At 46.2% G+C, this 21322-nt stretch overlaps 3 protein-coding genes across 3 annotated transcripts in view; all 3 read left to right on the top strand.

Annotated features, from left to right (window-relative positions):
• The first annotated feature begins 7308 nt into the window (after window positions 1-7308).
• On the top strand, window positions 7309-8556 carry LOC115799143 (clarin-3-like). The gene is given in 4 exon segments (XM_030756156.1): window positions 7309-7409; window positions 7411-7517; window positions 7956-8141; window positions 8276-8556. Coding segments are annotated over 4 exon segments (675 nt in total).
• A 1427-nt stretch (window positions 8557-9983) lies between these two features.
• xrcc2 (X-ray repair complementing defective repair in Chinese hamster cells 2) lies at window positions 9984-12984 on the top strand. The gene is made up of 6 exons (XM_030756152.1): window positions 9984-10082; window positions 11005-11086; window positions 11173-11208; window positions 11322-11471; window positions 11555-11831; window positions 12244-12984. Exons 1-6 carry the CDS (start codon window positions 10062-10064, stop codon window positions 12584-12586), a joined length of 909 nt encoding a protein of 302 aa, XP_030612012.1. The 5' UTR covers window positions 9984-10061; the 3' UTR covers window positions 12587-12984.
• A 1107-nt stretch (window positions 12985-14091) lies between these two features.
• The window catches only part of LOC115799881 (histone-lysine N-methyltransferase 2C-like), a 51666-nt gene continuing 44435 nt past the window's right edge, over window positions 14092-21322 (top strand). The window contains 2 exon segments of the mRNA XM_030757180.1: window positions 14092-14344; window positions 19845-20084. Of these exon segments, the coding sequence (XP_030613040.1) occupies window positions 19846-20084 (239 nt within the window). The 5' untranslated portion in view covers window positions 14092-14344; window position 19845.

Genomic DNA, 21322 nt, shown 5'->3' with positions numbered 1-21322 from the left:
AGCCGCACATTAGATTACTGAATGAAAACATGGTTACAAGTAAAAAAAAAAGAAAAGTAGTTTCCCAGATGCTACATAAACAATCAACTGATCACAAGGTCATTGGAAGGTCATTTTTAGTCCCCTTTTAACATGCAGTGGACTGAACAATACTCCACAGACCTTCTGTTTTGTCCATGTCTGATCAGGACACTAAATTCCAAACAAACCTAAATACAAACACTGCATAATTTAGACTCAGTTGATACTTTGATTATTTCATACAAAAACATGTGTCTGTTGGAATAATTATTTTCTTTGCTGCCTCATTGCCAAGATTTAGACAGTAATTAAAAAAAAATAAAAAGACATATTCCAGTTGTAAGCAGGGGTGAAGTTAGGGTTAGCAGGGATAATGGTTAGGCCTCAGAAGAGTAAAAAAAAAGAGGAAGTTTGTAGAAAAATAAGTCAAAAAAAGGTATCAGAAATATTATTCTGATGGCTGTGCTGAAACTCATGTATCACACTGATACCCAGACTTAGTTGTTTGCTATTATTTAATTGCTATTGTTTCACAATACACCAAAAAGGTCCCAGTACAATGTAAATTAAAGTGGCCCAGAAATTGAATGAAAAACATCTGTCACACTTTAGTCTTGCAGCGATGGCTGTCTGCTGTACTACTGCAGATGATGGATCGCTGTGACACACTCACGGCGTAGCATTTGCTCACACCACAGATGTCAGTCTCCCGTTAATGTCACCGGTTCCTCCCTCTGTTAGCAGCTGAAGACCAACCTGAATGAACACACGCTGCTGCTGCTGCCTCTACCTCCTTCACTAAAATCACTCTGCCTCCGTCCTCCCTCTAGGCAACAGACTCATCTGTGAAAATAATTACAGTGCCTTGCGAAAGTGTTCGGCCTCCTTGAACTTTTCAACCTTTTGCCACATTTCAGGCTTCAAACATAAAGATATAAAATGTTAATTTTTTGTGAAGAATCAACAACAAGTGGGACACAATCGTGAAGTGGAATGAAATTTATTGGATGTGTCAAACTTTGTTAACAAATAAAAAACTGAAAAGTGGGGCGTGCAATATTATTCGGCCCCCTTGCGTTAATACTTTGTAGCGCCACCTTTTGCTGCAATTACAGCTGCATGTCTCTTGGGGTATGTCTCTATCAGTTTTGCACATGGAGAGACTGAAATTCTTGCCCATTCTTCTTTGAAAAACAGCTGGAGCTCAGTGAGGTTGGATGGAGAGCGTTTGTGAACAGCAGTCTTCAGCTCTTTCCACAGATTCTCGATTGGATTCAGGTCTGGACTTTGACTTGGCCGTTCCAACACCTGATACGTTTATTTGTGAACCGTTCCATTGTAGATTTGGCTTTATGTTTTGGATCATTGTCTTGTTGGAAGATAAATCTCCGTCCCAGTCTCAGGTCTCTTGCAGACTCCAACAGGTTTTCTTCCAGAATGGTCCTGTATTTGGCCCCATCCATCTTCCCATCAATTTTGACCATCTTCCCTGTCCCTGCTGACGAAAAGCAGGCCCAAACCATGATGCTGCCACCACCATGTTTGACAGTGGGGATGGTGTGTTCAGGGTGATAAGCTGTGTTGCTTTTACGCCAAACATATTGTTTTGCATTGTGGCCAAACAGTTCGATTTTGGTTAGATCTGACCAGAGCACCTTCTTACACATGTTTGGTGTGTCTCCCTTGTGGCTTGTGGCAAACTTTAAACGAGACTTTTTATGGATATCTTTGAGAAATGGCTTTCTTCTTGCCACTCTTCCATAAAGGCCAGATTTGTGCAGTGTACGACTGATTGTTGTCCTATGGACAGACTCTCCCACCTCAGCTGTAGATCTCTGCAGTTCATCCAGAGTGATCATGGGCCTCTTGGCTGCATCTCTGATCAGTCTTCTCCTTGTTTGAGATTAAAGTTTAGAGGGACGGCCGGGTCTTGGTAGATTTGCAGTGGTCTGATTCTCCTTCCATTTCAATATGATTGCTTGCACAGTGCTCCTTGAGATGTTTAAAGCTTGGGAAATCTTTTTGTATCCAAATCCAGCTTTGAACTTCTCCACAACAGTATCTCGGACCTGCCTGGTGTGTTCCTTGGTCTTCATGATGCTCTCTGCGCTTTGAACAGAACCCTGAGACTATCACAGAGCAGGTGCATTTATACGGAGACTTGATTACACACAGGTGGATTCAATTTATCATCATCAGTCATTTGGGACAACGTTGGATCATTCAGAGATCCTCACTGAACTTCTGGAGTGAGTTTGCTGCACTGAAAGTAAAGGGGCCCAATAATATTGCACGCCCCACTTTTCAGTTTTTTATTTGTTAAAAAAGTTTGACACATCCAATAAATTTCATTCCACTTCACGATTGTGTCCCACTTGTTGTTGATTCTTCACAAAAAATTACAATTTTATATCTTTATGTTTGAAGCCTGAAATGTGGCAAAAGGTTGAAAAGTTCAAGGGGGCCGAATACTTTCACAAGGCACTGTATATTTTTAACCCCTAATAAACAGTCACCTCATATGCTCTTTGAGTCTCTCTGTGTGCGCGTGTGCGTCTCTCTTTACCTCAGTGGCGATGCTCTGACTGGAGCCATTGTCCAATAAGAACTGCACCACGTCCAAGTGATTCTCCTGCGCTGCCATATAGAGCAGAGTGAAGCCATTCTGCAGAGAAACAACAGGAGGAACGATGCTGTTAGTCTTTAAAGAACCACATCACCTAATGCATCTATACACCTCACTTACAGGGAAGTTCACCATCAGAGACAATTACTGAAACTTTACTGAATATTTACCACAGCATGAAAAACTACAGGTTTTATTCTGCATACATCGATAAAGTGTTTGTTTGCTTGTAGAAAAATGTCACTTTTATCACTTTTTCTTTTACAGTGATCATAAATGAAAGTCATAATTACAAAACAATGACCCTTGTGCTTTTTTTTTAATATTAGTTTAAATATAAAAAAATTATAAAGGAATTCTCTTAAAAACTGAAAAATCTGCAGAAACCAGCGTGTATTCTGTGTGCAGACATGTGTACTTATAGATCTATACCTACAATCAAAGGCGTAACTTTGGGTCCAACATGAACCCTTATGCCCTCCTCGCCCATTTTTGTACATTGTTTTCAACTTTTTTTTCATTTGGTAATCATTTTGACTGTGCAGCAGCCAGTGGCAAAAGTTTTTGCAGGAAATCTGTTTCATGAAATTTTTGAAATCTAATATCTTTTACTCTTACATGTCATTCATACTCTCATGGTGCATTTTGCACCCTCTGGACACCTGTACACACACCTAAAAACTGCTATAAAATCATCATACATCAATTTTTGTTTTTTTGCTTTTTTTCCTCTAAATCAATTAATCAACTTCAGATCTACTCAAAAGTACCAAACAATCATTCATTTTCAGGATTTTAACCCTTTAAAATGCCAGTTTTATTGTGTCACACACTCTTGGGGGTCCCCTGGTAGTCACATGGCTCCATAATATAACTGGCAAAAATACAAGAATTTCATTCATCAGCCTAAAATGGGAAAATGACTGAATTTATTAAATCATTTTCTTTTCTAAAAACATTCAGGAGATTTTGGGTTAACTGTATTAGAAATACATTGTAATGCTTTTACTATGTATTTATTTAACTTTGTATTTACTCTGCACCTTCAACAATTAAGGCTCACATTTTTCACGCTTCTTCCAACAGGAACAAATATCCTTCATGAACCTGTTTTGTTTTTATTTTGCAGCCCCTCGTTCCACTTTTAAAGAAACTGTTTTAATTTGGCCAAACATAATAAATACAATATTTTACAGCAGTCTGTTCTCCACTGAGCATGTGAGAGTTTAATGCAATCTTTACTATTAAACACGTTCTGTAGAGAAAAAGGTTTGAACTTGATGTGTTTAAAATATAACGAGTCTCATCCTGGACCTTTCTGGGACTCATCTTCAGTCCTGTTATCAGTACTAATATTAGTTATTAATAACTAAATACATAAAATGTTATGTGTGTATTCACTTGAGTAAAACTACATACTTGTTTAATGAGTTTAGTTTATTACATATTACAGGTATTGTACTGAGCTGCATGTGCGCAAATAACCACTTTTATCTTCTTTTTCTTTGACTCTGTCAGATTAGGAGCAGCAGGTCTAACGGAGCTAAAATACCTGAACAGGTATTCATAGTGTGTCTGATACACAGAGGCATAGTTATTAAATCATCAGCTAACTATACATTTACATTTACCTCATTTTGATTTTTCCGCTTTTTACACGGGGTGTTGTCGACCAACAATGAAAAATTGTTGGTTGTCCGCTTTTTGTTGCTCTTTTCATTTTTTCGAACTACCCCCCCTCCCAAGCAGCTGCTTTCACAAGCAAACGGTGATAGTGATGGTCGGTCGCGAACGATCCGGCTCTTTGAAGTGAACGACGGGAGCCGGCTCCTAGTGAGCCTTTTCTTTTTTCTTTTAGTTCGTTTCCTTTTTTTTTTTCTTTTTTTTTTTTGTGGAAGCCGCACGTGATTGGTTAAGATGAATGGTAGCATATGATCGTCTACACTGAGAGGGAGGGGAGGGTCCACGGACACACTGCACAGTGAGTAAACAAACACCAGAGAGGGAGGGGCTCCTGCAAAATGCGCTCGGAGACAGGAAAGAGCCAGAGGAAGTTGCGAGTTACATAGAGGCTACACACGGGAACGGTGAGGAAAATCAGTGACGGAAAGCGTAGCAAAGACTGGACACATTTTAACCTTATACCTCCAAACACATCGAACGAGACACAGCGTACTTCAAAAGTGCCGGCATTTGCGGACTTCCGGTCACAAATACTGTAATACCACTACATGAATGTGAAGTGTAATTTCTGAGCTTTCAGGAACCGTTTGAATTTTTTCGATAGCAGGAATGGTCGCGGAGTTATGGTGAAAAGCCAGCTGTTCAAGTTCCTTTGACCAGCTAACTCTGCAGTGAGATGCTATGTCTTAATCAGCTGTTCGCGGCTTGTAAGGTCAGGAAACCCGCGATTCAGCAGCGATCGCCTGGCGTTAAAGGATTATTCTGATGAATGAATGAATGAATGAATGAATGAATGAAGTTTTATTGCCATGTGGGTGAACAAGTTCACACATTGGAAATTGCAGTTACAGAACACCATCCAAATACACAAACACAACACACATAGGGGGATATGTGTCCTTGGGTCATGCAGCCGTTTCTTGCGGCGCTACCTTTGGCAGGAGGAGAAAACAACACATCATGGGGAAGTTAGGTTAAAAAAAAGTCATCTGGTACAGTGCTCAAAAAGAGCACTATACCAGGGTCCAAAAAAAACCACCTTAGCAAAGCATTTGCACATGTAAAGCAAGGACAGCGGCGGTAGGTGAGGTCAGGTCAGGAGGGGATGCAGACGGAGACGAGAGGTGGGGGCATTGTGGAGCCAGATGCCAGGTTCCAGCCAAAACAGTTCGCTGATAGCGGTGGAATTTCATCAGCGGCCGTGATACACCAGACCCAGCTTCACAAATCACAACGCGGAGTGGGGGGAAGAGCAGCCGCACACAGTGCCCTGGAGAGAGATATGGTTGCCAACCCAAGGCCGGCAGGGGAGCCGAATTCCTGATAACAAATGTTGTTTTGGAACAGGCTGCTTGTTTTTCCAACAGCCTTCAGTCTTACTGGGAAACCATTCAAAAATCCAATATTCCAAATTCGTTGATTGCCATCCTCACTGTGCAGAACCGAACTATATCTCCTGATCTAACCCCTCTCGCCTGCGAGCTCGCTAATCTTGCGGCTCAGGTCCACCAGGCTTTGAGTCTGAGTTTGTACGGCTCTGCTCAGCCCTTCCACCTGGATCGGCAGCCTCTGCAGATGTCGAACCGCCGTCCAGATTTTCTTAATTTGCCAGTAAAGCAGGTATCCACCGAGCCCAAACAGAGAAGATACCGCTACCAAAAAGCCGAATATGTAGGCGTCTTCCACGTCTTCCACTCCAAGGGCCGAGAAGCACACAGGTCTCCACGAGCTCCAAGAGTCGATGACGTATCCAACCGGGTCTGTTCCACTCGGACACGCAGGCTCCCCTGTCCCGGATCTCATAGTGGAAAAAATTCGATCAATGATGGAGAATGCCCAGTTTGCCAGATCCATGGTTCAATCTTGTTCTTATTCGGACAGTGTGTAAAAAGACGCTCTCACAGCAAGCAGCAAGCGGAGAGATGGGGAGGGCAGGGAGAGAGAGATAGTGCGACCGTCTCCGACAAGAGCAGGAAGAGACAGATAGAGTGTAGACTGCAAATTTAAAATTTAATATCAAGCAGGCTGCACAAACAACCTACATAGTGTAACAGTCGTAATTGTGATGTCTCTTTACGACAGTCTGGTCTTTTTTGTGTTGATGATGTCACCAGTGTGCGCCCACCGCTCCTCAGTAGAGAGCGCGGGAGATGTGTTTTGCAGACGGACATTTTGGCTTGAGGCGGACCTTTTCCTTTTCCTTATTTTTTTGTACCGTCATAGGTTGTATGAACACTGCTCGTTTTCATGTGTGTTTATGTAGCAGCCGTTCAACCGGGCTTCATAAGGTTGTGAAGATTACATTTATTAAAAGGGCAATACTGAAATTCTCAGTGCCAGTGTGCTTGTGCGTTTTTTTGGTTGCCCGCCGCCTCCTCTTCACCACCGAACACAACCCAGACGTTACAATAGGTATACTGTATACGAATTGTTCATCCTTCAGTGTAATTAGAAGAACAAAACAGGGCAGGTCATCAGGCAGGAGAAACAGGATCAACTCCTCAAAGGCCCTTGTTTTTTTCTGATTTCCAATCTTTTGTTTTATAATTTGTATTTGGAGCACTCTATTATATGTTGAGTATATAAAGAAATGTTTGATATAGGCCTAATGTATGTTTTTACATTAGTAATTCATTTTACACTTTTTTAAAAAAATTAAAATCTAAGGAGCCATTTGGGAGCCGAAAGAGCCGGCTCTCTGAAAAGAGCCGGAATTCCCATCACTAAACGGTGAACGCGGGCGTGGTAGAGAAAGCAGGTTGGGTGATACCAAGTTTTTGTGGGGACAGGGGGGTTACATTACCAAATGATTAAACATGCTAGTATTTTACCCCAAATTGATAATGAATAAAGAAAATTAACATGTTGTTCACGTAAGATGTTTTTTTGTAAATGATGTACAGAGAATATTCACAGGATCTTAATCTGCTTCTGAGGCTTCACCAGAGTGTTAGAGAAGAAAGTGGAATACAGCGATAATGCCTTCCACAGAGAAGACTGCATTTCACATCAGTGCATTGGCTGCTGCTGTATCTGTTGGGCTGATTGGATATGGCATGTCAACAGAGTGGATCGTAACAGTTCCATTGTGCATCGAATGGAACTGTTACGATCACCCTGAACCTTTTTGATGGAAAATTATTAAGAGAACTTTGCCCCCTATTTGGAGGTCAAGGTAAGTTTCAAGGTAATTGTCAAAAGGCTTGTTTGGCCAACTAGAAACAGACTCAAACAAAATTATTCTCTAACTTATTTACATCTGAATTTTAGCCGTTTTTAGTCTAATTTAATAGATTTCAGTCTCTGACATTGCCTACCTTCAAGAAACAGGGAAATTTAAGCAAATCATTTCGACCCCCAGCGTCTGGCGTCTTTCTAGAACCTGTGTCCTTTTTACTGTAGATAATGAAAAGAGCACACTGTCCCTTCTTTATGTCAAAAAGTAGGTCCAATTAAAACTCCCAGGCAGATATTTCAAAATAAAGGCAAATGGTATCAAAACTGCCGTCAAGGATCTCGGGAGAATTAGATCCTTTAAAACTGTTCAGACCAGCCTCTGATCATGCATAATGCATGTAAGCTGTACAGCTATATTAACCATAATCACCTGCTTTTCTGTGTCTAGTGATTCCTGCATTGGCAGATGGAGAAACTGCCCCTGTGGTCCTACATGGTTTGGTTCTGTGCCTTCTGGTCCTCTGTCTGCTGTTTTCAGCATGCAGCATCCTCATCTCGCTCTACAACAGTGTCAGCAACCCTTATGAAACCTACCTGGGGCCAGTTGGAGTCTGTGTCTGCAGCTCTCTCAGTGGTAAGTGACATGTTAGAGCAGTAAGCATGATGCACAAGTGGAACTGCTCGGGCATTTGCACGGAAGCTTGAGTATGATTTTTATCCCATTCTTTCAGTTGTGATACTTCTAATGAGGCTTTTTTTCTCTTGCAGCTTGCTTGTCTGTGTTAGTCCTTATCCTATTTGTGGTGAACATCAGTGTGACCAACATGGCAGAAGCCTTGGCAGAAAAGTTTACTGAGAATCTTTCACCCTCAGACCTGAGGAACAAGGTGACAGTGATGCAGCCAGGACACTACCTGGCCATCCCTTACACAGTGCTCTCTCTCACTGCCATCGCATTGATCTACATGTACAACCATGCAGCCTACACACGCAAAAAAGAGCTGCAGAAGCCAACAGAGGTTGCACCTGTGGAATTAACGATGTATTAGTGCAACAGAGACCGTGGAGTAAGTTTTCATTGACACTGATAAATGAAAGACTTTCTCAATAAACTTACTGTAATGAAAGATGACATGACTGTGGTTGTGTAACTATAATGTAGATAAACTCCCTGCCAAACAGTCTGTATTCCACAGACAGGTTCTCCTGGCCTGGACTCTGGTTTATAAGCATAATTTCTCACCACATTGTTATATTATGTGGAATAATAGAGACATTATTTCCAAAAACAAATAGCTTTTTCTTGAATCCTGGTTTCAGAATGAGATTTAGTTGGTGAGTCAGTTATTTAATGAGGAGGGATCACTGCTCTGTTATCCAGACAGAACGTTCCTGTGACTCCTGAGGAATTCTCCTCTGTCATTAATGCCATTCCTTCAGGCGTCGTAATGCTGTTTAGGAACAGACCGACACCTCTGGCTGCACCGGGATCTGTCCTCTGTATAACTGACTGTCCAGAAGGGAAAATCTGCTTTTCATTACAACCCAAAAGAATAATAATAAAGAAATATGTGCTTTATTCCAAAAAGATATTGTTACCATCCCTTATATAATTGCAAATTGGAGTCACCTCACCAATAACATTGACTGGAAAAAAGTTTGGACGCTCCCTCATAAATTTTTAATTACAAAGTTAAGGAGGTATCACAGAAAATTTTACATAAATGCTTCCCTGCCAACCAAAAATTCAAGAAAGACATCAATACAAATTGTTCTTTTTGTAACTCCCACCCAGAAACAGTGGTTCATTTATTTTGGCATTGTTCGCAGACCAAACAGTTTTGGGGAGACCTCAGCAGATTCTTCATTGATCATCTCCTCAAAGAGTATGTTTTACACTGGGGAAATGTTGTCTTTAGTTTTGGTGGCATGGTGGGTAGGCACTCGCCTTGCAGCCAGAAGGAAGGTTGCAGGTTCGAGCCTCTAACGGTAGCGCCAGTCTCTGGCTGCATGACCGTAGATGCTCGTCTCTGGATGAATGGTCATTTCGTTGTGTGCACAATGAGTTGAATCTAACATAAGTATGACAAGAAAGAAGGTACATTTCTTAATAAACCTGATTTTGTTTCTAGCTAAATTCTTGGTTCATAAAAGTAAATTCAGTAATAAAACCCCTTGTTTTGTAGTATTCAGAAAGGATATGGAGCATTATTTTTAAATTGCTTGATGATTCAACAAATCCAAAGGCTATCAAAACTTTTAATTTCTGTTCCACTTATAACTTTTTTCTTTACTGTAGATATCCCCCGGCCCACCTGTTTGTTGTTATGTTCTTGTATACTGTTCACTGTGTACTTGTGTTTGTGAAACTTAATAAATTCCTTTTCAAAAAAAGAGTCAGCGGAGACCTCTGAGCCTCGGTGCGCACAGGTACAGACATTACGGTAATCCTCTCGCTGCGGTCTTTACGGTAAAACAGCGGAAACCGGAAGCGAGTTCAAACTAGCGCGGCGGGGCCAGAAGAGAAAGAAGAGGATGAAGAAGTTCTGCTGAAATGAGCGAAAGCGGCGCTCAGGTGAGAAACTGAAGCCGTGTTTAACCGCGTGTCACGTGACTGCGCGGTGCGCGTTAGTTTGGGACGCGCTGTTAAAAACGCCGTGAGCGGCACGTGAAGCCGAACGTCAGACATTCTGATAGTTGTGACGTAAACAGGTGGAGTTGTTTGCGTCGAGATGATGAAGAAATGTTCAATGTTCGTTATCTGTTCGAATGTGCATGCAGGCTTTCACTGGCTGCGGCACGCTACAAAGGAGCGTACAGGTGTGTGATTGTTCACCTTCAGTGAGCAGAGCGCTTCAGGTGCACACACCGAACTAAGCTAGCTTATGATATCTGATTGGTTTAAAGTTACTGTCTCACCTGAGGCCCCTAAAAGCACCTGTGTGGCAGTTCAGTCTCCTGGACCAGTTCTCCCAGCACTCAGTGAGGGCATGAAGGCTCACCTGTGACCCTCAGGTGGCAGCTCAGCTCCTTCATGTCCACAGTGGAGGACCGGTGCACCATCACGTGCACCCAGGACTGACACTGAGGGACCCGGCATTCACAGGTGACATTTATGCACTCCTTCACACAGAGCAAGCAGCTAGATGCAGCAGCTGCATTCAGCAGCTGGATTCAGGTGAGCGTGCTCACAGCTGGATTCAGCAGCTGGATTCAGGTGAGCGTGCTCACAGCTGGATTCAGCAGCTGGATGCAGCAGCTGGATTCAGGTGACCTGGTTGTGCTGGCAGAGGCGCTCTCAGGGTCATCATGGAGCAGTAGAAGCTTCACTTCCAGGAGAGAAAAACCTTATTTTGGACCAAAGTCAGTGAACGTTTCACCAGGTGTGTCAGATTTTAGATTTAAAGATGAAAATACCTGCAGAGAGCGGCTTATAGAAGGACTCTGGTACAGTCTACCTGCTGGAACAGTGTGTAATGCTCTGTGTGTCTCTGCAGCTGTTTGCACGTCTGGAGGCTCGGCGCTGCCTGAAGGACATCGAGCCTCGTCTGTTTCCTGAAGATGGAGGACCCGATCACGGTGAGTGACCACGCCCACCTGTTCTCAGCTGACACCTGCTGTTATGTGACAGCTGTCTCACTGGCTGTGTTGTTTCTCGCTCTCAGGTGAGGTGGTGGAGCTGTTTGGGCTGGAGGGTACAGGTGAGTTGACTGTGCGGGAAATTGCCGTGGCTTTAACCTGCCTGTAAACTGTGTGTGTGTGTGTGTGTGTGTGTGTGTGTGTGTGTGTGTGTGTGTGTGTGTGTGTGTGTCAGGTAAGACGGAGCTGCTGTACCACCTGCTGTGCCGCTGTGTGTTGCCGGAGGCGGCCGGCGGTCTGGAGGTGGATGTAGTCTTCGTGGACACCGACTACAGCCTGGATATGTTACGACTGGTCAGCATCCTGGACAGTAGACTCAATGCAGGTACACACACACACACACGCACACACACACACACAGGAACAGGAAGTGAAATTCTAACTCTCTCTCTCTCTCCGGGTCCTCAGCGCTCTCTTCCAGTCCCTCCTTGTTCGGACCGGCCGAGGTGGCCCTGCGCTCATGTCTGTCCCGCCTCCTGGTCGTTCAGTGCTCTTCCTCCTCGCAGCTCCTGCTCACCCTCCACTTCCTGGAGACCACGTTGTCATCACGGCCCACCTTGGCGCTTCTCCTGATTGACAGCATCTCTGCTTTCTACTGGCTGGACCGCTGTGAGGGCGGGACCAGCTTCACCAAGCAGGAAGAGAAGCTCGGCAGGTGTGCGGAGCTGCTGGGGCGGCTGCTCAGGTGAGTTTCTGTTTGAGGTCCACCATGTTTCATTTTGGCTCAGATAGCGTTCATAGATCCTGATTTTAACAGAGGTCCAAAAACAAACGCGCCCCTCTGTCAGACTGATGCTGGCTGCTCTCAGGTCAGGTGTCCCAGTGGTATCACCGCCAGAGGGTGCTCTGTACAGGTGACAGCCTGAGCTGAGCTCAGCGAGTTGTTAAAGTTGCAGACTGGAGCATGTGGTGGCCCTGTCCTGGAGCCCGGGCCATATGTTTGGTATGGCTGAAAAATGATCCTATGAGATCTGCCCCTGTGCTCCCTCACAGGTGATCAGCTCCACACCCCGGGGAGGGGAAGCTGTGAACCTGAAACAACTAACGAGCTCCTCCTCCTGGTTCTAACATTCTGATCTTTGGCTCCTCTTCCTCAGGGATTACAGAATCACTGTCTTCGCCACCTGTCACGCCATCAGAAGAACTGTTCTACCCTCCTCCTCCTCGTCCTCAGAGTCCGAGCGGTCGTACCTGTGTCGCCCCTGGCAGAGGCTGGTGACCCACCGGCTGCTGTGCTCCAGGCAAGAGCCAGGAAATGACATAGCGGCTGCAGGAGGAGACGGCCAGGAGCAGAGGAGACGGCAAGTCTTCACCATTCACTGCTCCTCCTCCTCCTCCTCCTCCTCCTCCTCCTCCTCCTCCAGGGCGAAGGCCTCCTGGAGCAGCTCCTTCTGTGTCACAGATGCAGGCGTGGAGTTTCTGTCTGACACACATCAATAAAAGCTTCTCGTGGTCCAGCCTCAGGCTCACTTGTGGATCAGGGCGATGTCATCATAACATTATTTTGCCCATCTGGCTGAGGGACCAATCATATTTCAGCTGCCCTCTGGACACGCCCCTCACAGCAGAAACAGGCACGGACTGACGGACGGTGTTTGTGTGCTTCAGGATGTTCCTGCAGTTTGTTGCTGCTCCGCTTTCATTTTTAAGCTGTTCTGTCTTAAATTATTTTCCAAAGTGGATGTTTTACAGAGGTGGAAAAAGTGTGTGTGTGTGTGTGTGTGTGTGTGTGTGTGTGAATGACGCTGTTTGTCTGATCCTTTGGCTGCTCAGGATGAAGTCATCAGGAGCAACGCTGTGGGGTCAGGGGGTCAGTATCAGTCAGTGTTTGTGTTCAATAAATTGGCCTTTGTGTACTGTGTGTATTCTTGTGTACTGTGTGTATTCTAGTGTACTGTGTGTATTCTTGAGTGTATGTAGCTGGGTACTTTGACCGGGCCTATGTCAGCACACCGCCTGCTCCTCAGGGTCCTCAGAGCGCTCAGGTCCAGGAGTGGGAATAAGAGACAGAAGCAGGGAGCTGAAGGCTGCAGAGGGATATGCTGCACAGCAGCGCGGCTAACACTAATAAGTGTATTATTCTGTAATTATAAGATAAAGCAGCAGAGACAGAAACGTGTAAGAAGTGAGATATGATTGTTTTCATTAGTAGTCATGGTAACAGTGGCTGGCAGAGTAGCAGTACCTGCTCCCAGCTGCTATCAACCTGATGATAGTCACAGTAATACAGCTAACAATTAGGCAGCTGTGGCTCAGGGAGGGGGGGCGCCCTACCAGTCAGGAGGTCAGTGCCCAAGTTTCCCCTGATACATCCAAGTGTGTGTGTGTGTGTGTGAGGGTATAAAGAGGCTGGAGTAGGTCAGTGCTACATCAGCACAGCCCATTATAAGAGTATAACAGCAATGATCACTAACACTGGTGATACAACAGGGAAAATAACTTATTGTGCCCTCGTGTGTGTGTGTGTGTGTGTGTGTGTGTGTGTGTGTGTGTGTGGAGGTGTGCTCGGCTTCAGGTGGATGTGGGTGGAGGGTCTTCCCTCCAGTGGGACATGCTCGGTGATGCTCTGTTGGTGTGATGCTTTTGGGTCAAGACTACCCTGACCTCTGACCCCTGGCCGTTTTGTTTATCGGCTGTCCGCTCCGGTTCCGGGCACGTGCCTGCCGCAGTCCGGATCCTCGCGCTCCTCTCCGGGACTTCCAGGTCTGATGACAGAGACCGCTTCACCAGAGCAGCCCTCCACTAGATCCCTCCGCGGGGTCAGACACACTTTTTATACAACACAAACAAATAAACCCGGTCCCACCTCGGAGGCTCAAACATCGACATATTTTCCAGCCTGGATCCCGGCTCACGGTGCCTGCATCCGGTCCTTAAGGAAGGCCTTTGCTCGGCGAGGCGGGACGTGTTTTCTGGGACCTACTTCCCCTGCTAGCGCTGACAGGCGGTGCTTCGGTCGCTCCCAAACATGGCCTCCATGACGGAGCGACCGCTTCAACTTTAATTTTTCGCCAGTTTTCGGAGTAAAAACCGCGTTTTCTCCTCCCCGCAGCACCGGGAATGTTCCGACGGAGCCTCCTATCATGCCAGGCTTGTGAAACGGATGTTATCTGTCGGAGAAGTTCGCTTCTGGCTTTGAACACATCGCTCTAAGTTGGCTGGAAAGCTGGAGAGGAAAAAGAGAATTGCATCAAATCAGTAAGGGCGCTTCTTCCCTCTTCTCTCGACACTCCTGCAGCTCCTCTGCTCGCTTTTCGGGCCGTTTCCTGCCGCCGCTGTCCGCCTACCGTCAGCGCTCCGAGGGGCGGCCAGCAGGCGCGCCGCGGAGCCGGGGTGCTAACAGCTAACCTGCAGCTAACGCTAGCAGAGAAGTGATCAGCCGCTGGGCGGTCCGAGCGGGCTAACGGCTAACAGCTCCAGGCGGACTGACGGCGGTAAAACTGCGGTCTTAGAAGCACCGAGTGGCTCTTGCGACCCTCACCGAGCCCCTGGAGAGTATGTGCGGATGAAAGCTGCTTACAGCCAGCGGAACCGTACTCCACAGCTGCTGTGACAGGAGCGCTCATTAGCATGCTAACCAGCAGCTCAACCACAGGGCACTCCGTCAGGGCTCACCTGTACCTGGGAGCCTTTATTTGTCAGGACTGTGCCTGAAACTTTAATCTCACAAGAGAAAACATGACTCTTACTGGACCTCATGTGCATCTGCACACCTGAGCAGGTACACATGGGGTCACATCAGCTCTGAAACACAAAAACACCCAAAATATTGAGTAGATTAATATACGCGCACACACACACACCGTGAACCTGTGTGTGTGTTTGTGTGCACGCTGTTCCGGGATAGTCCAGACCCCGCAGGGGTGCACCGCATCAGCCCGGGTTAAAAAGCTGAATTAGACTACAGGAACCACTAACTCCTCTGCTTCTGTCCTCTCAGGTCCAACATCTGACCTGATCAGGTTAAAATAATCCTAGTCTGTCGTAACAGATGCTGATCAGCCAATCAGTTAATCTGCTGATTAGCTTTCCTCGTTTTTTGATTGGCAGAATGTGGAGATGGTTTACAGGGTCAGGTCTAGAGGGTTTGGTTAATGAATGAGTTAACTGATGACTCGTTGGGCTTTGCAGGTTAAAGATCAGGGCTTATTCAGAGGAGCAACATTTCTAAATGATGTATTCTAAAGTCCTAACACGTCGTGTTGAGGCACCACCACATTTCCTGCCTCCTGATGGAGGAAGGATGAGTTTACCTGGTCAGAAGTCAGGTAGCTGTTTCACAGTGCCGATCGATCAGTGGAAATGAGATGTAGCAGGGAGACGTGAAGGTGAGCCTGTGTGTTTACTTCCTGTCTGTGAGCCTACAGTGCCAAAAGCCCCATGCTGTGTTTCCGCCAGAATCGGGCGATTCATCGCATTTTCATTTGTGCTTCCGGCCGTCATGGAAACCAGATGATCAAGACTCGTGACAGATGCTGGGATTCGGTCCTCCTCAGACTCTGTCAGGTTGGCTTGAGTTGAACCAAACCCGCTGTCACCGCAGGGCAGTGAGTCCAGACTTTGGGCTTAATTGTGTTTTAGTTTCATTTATAATTTTGGAGAGAATATCTGGATGAAACTGCTTTTCTTCCATCCCGAGAATCTCAAACACACTTGGTTTTTAGTTCAGCTCGAGTCAAGACGGCAGCTGGGTCTACACAGAGGACGTAAAAGACCTAAAAGGGGTTTTCCTGCCTCAGGTTGGATGTTTGGAGGCGATGTGAACAGGCGTCAGAGTGTTAAAGCCAGTGTCACCTGACTCAGCAAAAGTTGGTGTGCACCGTCTGTTTGGACGTTTGGGGAGCACAAGTGCAAAAACAAAAGTTTAAAACTTCTCCGATGAGCACAAAAGTCACATATACAGGAGAAATTCTGATGACCGGTGCACCTTTGCACGGATTAACGGCCCCTGCTGCCATCACTGCCTCACCTGGTCAGCTTACGGTGGCGTCGACAGCCCGCCGCTGGCTTTGACTGTCTGTAGCTCGACATGTGGCTGCTGCTGCCTAGCCCTCTGTGCACCCGAAAACTAGTCTTCATTAGTTTTCAGTCTAGTCATTATTATCATCCTCATTGGGCAGGTGTACCTCAGCCTCCTCAGGCAGCTTAAATCATTTTCTGTACGTTTCCAGTTTGGTGTGCAGTCATCGTTCAGTTAGCTGTAGTTTTTTAAAAGTCATGTTTCTTTCAGGTGGATTGAAGTGTTTTTTCATTCTTAGGTTGAGTTATTGAATTTAATTCAGTATTCTGTGGACCTCCTGCTGAGGGGGCTGCAGGCCTGTGGTCAGAAACACCTGCGCGTCCTTACCTGATGACTTCATGTCCACCTTCAGCTCTTTATTGTTTGTTTTCTAGACTCACTTGTAAAATGACAGATCAGTAATTACGCTGCATTTAAGCAGAGGATTAGAGGTTGATGGGATGTGGAGGAGGCAGGAAGTGGAGCAGGTCATCAGGGGTTTGATCCCAGATCCTTCAGTGTGGATGTCAGGATGCCTTTGGGAAAGACACTGTGTGTGATGGATTAAAGTCCTGCATGAATGTGAAGCTGAGAACCTAGTATATTTACCAGTGTTGGTCATTGGTGATTATTAATTTTGGTGACCATCAGGACCTGATCCAGACACCCTGCTGGTCTCTGCTGGTCCCCTCTGTCAGCTGTGATTGTGGTTCCTGAGATAAAAAGAACAGGTGATGGATTTTGAAACCAGGTATCTTTTAAATCTGTTTTGTCTCATGTTGTGTATCGATGAAACCACAACTCTTTTAATCAGTCACTGTAATCTGTTTAACACAATTACTCATTAACACCCGAGCTGTGGCTCTGTAAACCAATCAGGCGACCTCTGGGATTGAAAGCAGACACCTGAGAACAGGAAAAATCCATATGAAAACATCAGGTGGTTAAGCTCTGTGATCTCCACGGGGGTGAAGGAGTCCGGTCAGCTTTAACGTTGCATCGGGATAAACAGGATAAATCAGAGGGCCTGCTGGGCGTGCAGTTGATTGGCTGCTGGTGCGTCTTCATGCTTTCCATTGGTGGCGCTGACCAGCGGTGAGGCCGGTCTGGGCCTCCTGTACTTTTTACATCCCCCGTTTGGCCACCCAGAGTTCAATAAAGTCTTTCAAAGTAAGATAAACCTGTTAATGAGTAACCACAGTAAATAATCCAGATTATGGTCATTGATTAAAATAATTCTGGTTGTGGTTTATGCCATCATAGAGCTGCCACGGTGTGTCAAAGCAAAGTTTAGTTGGGTTTCCTGCATATTAAGCAGGTTGGTGTTGGCCTCCACCCACAGGAAAAACAGCAGCACTGAATTTCATTTGCTCAGGCTAAAACATGGTTAGTTATGGTCATCCATTATTGTGTCATCAAATTTAAAAAACGTCCCACCTGACGGTCTCAGATTTACCTGAAAAATTCCACAGGAAGGCTCCACCTGTCACAGGTTCTTGCTGTGTGTGGATTTCCTTTAGGCTTGAAGTTGGAGGTGTTTGTAGAGGTTCTCCTGGAGTCAGAACACTGTTACTGTGAATACCTGGTGGAGGGCTTGGAGCTCCAGCAGTGGACAAACTGATCTTCTTTGAGCTGTGATGCAGTGAGCTGACATCTGTAACTCTGATTAAATAAAACTTACAAACATTGAATGTCCTGAACAGACAGCTGGGGTCAAAGGTCGCTCATGCTTTCTGTTGACTCATTGGCTAGATGAGCCAGTATGTCCTCTCTGGGTCACATTGCCACACCGAGGTGGTTTTGGGTCCATTCTGGTCCAAGAGGGTGGAGGAGTTTTGGTTTCTGTTTACGCTCAGAGAAACACGAGGTGGTCTCGCCTCTGGCTGCTCACAGGAAGTGGTTTTTAAGGGGACCGATGTGGCTCCTGTCGGAGGTTTAGACTAGCTGAACTGATGAAGTTGTTCCTGTCAGTATTTTCACATTAAAGTACCTGTAACAGTCTTTTGTCAGCTCACCTGGGACAGTTTAACCCTGAAGAAAAGTGTCTGTGACCTGCTGCCTGAATCACTCACCAGTGAAACCAGTTACTCTGATTTTGATACGTGTATAGTGCTGTGATGCAGCACCTGAGCAGCGGTCTGCTGTGTGTTGGAGTAAACTGATGTATAACGCCCGGCGTGTCGTGCACGCCTCAATTTCCGTAGACCGGTGTGCACAGTTGGGTGACAGCCCCGCATGCATGAGCGGGCTGGATTTTACCGCCGTTTCAATGACGGCGCCACAGCCGGGGACGTTCTGCCGACTGGTTCAGTGCTCGTTTAACGGGACAGAAAAGTAATCAGAAAACAGTTTGAGGGTGAATGCTTCAAACTGTGAATCACATTCTTTGCTAATCAGCTCGTGGGGTTTGCAGTCATGTGACTGCCAACCATCAATGACTGATACCGTAGGGTTAAGTGAATCAGGCCTAGAGCCCAGGCCGCCACCCCATGGTCCTCATGGCAGGTTGCAGTGGTCACATGTAGTTTGTGAGGAAGAGATATCTGTGAGGAAATGGCTCCTTTTGGTGGTGACAGGAAGTGCCGGGGGTTTTGCACACGTGGTTTGCAGTGTCTCTTCAGCTCACCATGCACCGCGTTGGTCAGGCTGAAGGTCACGCCCCTCTCCATCTGAAGCTGTGAGACAGGAAGCATCGACAACTCGCTCGATCTTTAGGCGGTCGGTCTGACCTCCTCACTATCAGCCAGGACATCTGATTTAAACGTTCATTATTAATGTGCACTTACTTTAATAATAACGAGTTTAAAGGCTGGGAGGAAAATCCCAGCGCACAGCCACCGGTTTAACGAGCAGCGAGGATGCAAACGATTGTCCTCCTCTCTGATGGTCTCTGAGGTTACACACACAGAGCTGCTGCTTTAATGTCAGCGGGTCTGTTGTACCACCTGTATGACCAGCTTCCTGGGGGAGTCCCTGCAGGTGTTGAACATCTGGCTGTGTGAGGTTTCAGATCCTCGAGTGTTTGTGTGCGGCTGCGGCTGAAAGTTTGATTCATTTATATCAGCTTTGCACTGCCCTCATAAAAAGTTTAAACAGCCAGATCTAAACTAATGACTCGTATCATTACAGTGAGTGCTTTCAGGACCAGTATGTACCAAAGTGACGTCAGGAATTGTTTTATTCTAGTTTACAGTAAAAAACCCCAAATGATCCATTTTGTACCGAATCACGTGTTTACGTTGGAGTGACGGATTAACAGCACGTGTTCTGTAACTTCATCCCTCAAAGATTTAATGTATGAGCAGACTGTACGGGCCACAGGTAACACCGCCTGATGATTCATTCTGATCTGTACCTCAGGACTCGACGTCCTTGGTCTGTGCCCTGATTATACTGCTGTGTTGAGTTTATGTAGACTGTGCTGTACCCTGTGTGTGTTCTCTGCAGTTTACCTACCCAAACACTAGTAGGTCCATCTTGCAGTCAGTTTGAAAAATAATAGTACAAGAAGAAGTAGGTGGAAATGTGTTGGAGGACTGCATCAACATGACACATATTCAGGTTGAGGTTTGTGGTACAGTGTAGCTGTGGTGAGGATTTAAAGGTGAAGCATAAATCCCACCTGAGGTCCATCTGGCAAACCTCCCTCTCTGCGTTTCAGTTCTCACCTCACCCTCTTTCTCTGTTTTCTTTACCCAGAATGCCATCTGAGGCTCAGCCTCAGGAGCCTCGGGACAGAGGGCCGCCCCATCCCCTCACTCGGGCCGGCCGCAGCGCTCAGCTGGCCAAAGCTGCCACTTCTAGCCCCACACCAGAGAAGCGGCCCCGTGGGCGACCTCGGAAAGATGGGAGCAGCGGGCGCTCTGCACCTACAGCCCCTCCGCCTCCGCCTCCTCCACCACCTCCTCCTACTCCGCCACCTCCCAAATCAAGAAAGAAGTAAGTGTGATGGTGTGATGGGGAGTCTGATCAGGTGTGCTCACCCTCTCACCTGTCAGTCAGCAGGAAGATTAAAGGAGAAGCAGTTTGATTCATGATCCATGAAGGGCTGAAGCACAGCTTTAAAACATCTCCAGCTGAAAGGATGTGGGCTTGAAGTTCAGGGGATGTATATCCAGTCTGGAGGAAGTTTTAGTATACCACTTTAACCTCATACCTCCGAACGCGTCGACACAGCGTACTTCAAAAGTGCCGCCGTTCGCGGACTTCCAGCAACAAATACCGTAATACTCCTATACAACGTTAAAGTGCAATTTCTGAGCTTTCGGGAACTGTTTGAATTTTTCCGAAAGGACACAGAGTTACGATAAAGAGTCAGCTGATCACTCTGCGTTGAAACGAAACGTCTTAACCAGCTGTTCGCTGCTAGTAAGGGCAGGAAACCAGCTCTTCAGCAGCGATCGCCTGGCGTTAAAGGGTTAATATGTAGCTGCCTAAGGACCTGAAAGCAGTTTCATGGTCCTTTTGTTATTCCTTCATAGGGGAGGCAGACAGACGCCCTGCAGGTTAAACTGTAGAAGAGAGAACGTTAGGACAGGTGACAGCAACAGTTTGGTCCTTTCAGAAAAAAAGAGCATGCAAAGGCCTGGACGTCCACAGGAGACGGTGAGAGATGATCCCAGCATCCTTTGCATGGTGTGATCCGCTAAAATAAACTCTGTATTCAGGATAGGGTGCAGTGATGGCTGCAGCTCCTGAAACTTTGATGAAATGTGCGTTCAGCTGTCAGGTTACAGCTGAGAATCTGTCAGAACGTCTCAGATTCACATCTGCTGTACCTGCAGAGGCCCGATGAAGGCGAGGGTCCTCACAAAGACACACACACAGAGTGTGTGTGTGAGAGTGTGTAAGTGTGTGTGTGCGTGTGTGCTGGAGAGGAAGTGGTTGAGCTGCATGCTGGGTAATGAGCAGTGAGGAGGGAGGGAGGAGGAGTCTGACAGGAGGCGTGTGCTGGACTCTGCTCCTGGTTTTACCTCCTGCCACACACACACACACACACACACACACACCCCTGCACACAAACACAGTCCAGCATTCTGCTGTGACGTCATCCTGTTTACCTGATTCAGGTGTTTCCTGATACTAAAGGTCTGCAGAGTAGTCATCAGCTAATTGATTTAAAAGAAATGTATACACGCACACACAGCCAGCAGAGCATTATTCGGTCTCTGTGTGTC

Source organism: Archocentrus centrarchus, chromosome 20 (genome assembly GCF_007364275.1).
Source record: "Archocentrus centrarchus isolate MPI-CPG fArcCen1 chromosome 20, fArcCen1, whole genome shotgun sequence".
NCBI classification, from domain to species: domain Eukaryota; kingdom Metazoa; phylum Chordata; class Actinopteri; order Cichliformes; family Cichlidae; genus Archocentrus; species Archocentrus centrarchus.
Note: the sequence above shows the minus strand (reverse complement) of the source record. Positions and strands in the feature narration are given on the sequence as shown.

Bases quoted from the DNA above. Each gene is read 5' to 3' on its own strand.
- xrcc2 (XM_030756152.1), top strand. From the start codon at position 10,062: ATGAGCGAAAGCGGCGCTCAG. The intron at 10,083-11,004 runs GTGAGAAACTGA...GTGTCTCTGCAG, and splicing joins TGAGCGAAAGCGGCGCTCAG to CTGTTTGCACGTCTGGAGGC. The intron at 11,087-11,172 runs GTGAGTGACCAC...TCTCGCTCTCAG, and splicing joins AGATGGAGGACCCGATCACG to GTGAGGTGGTGGAGCTGTTT.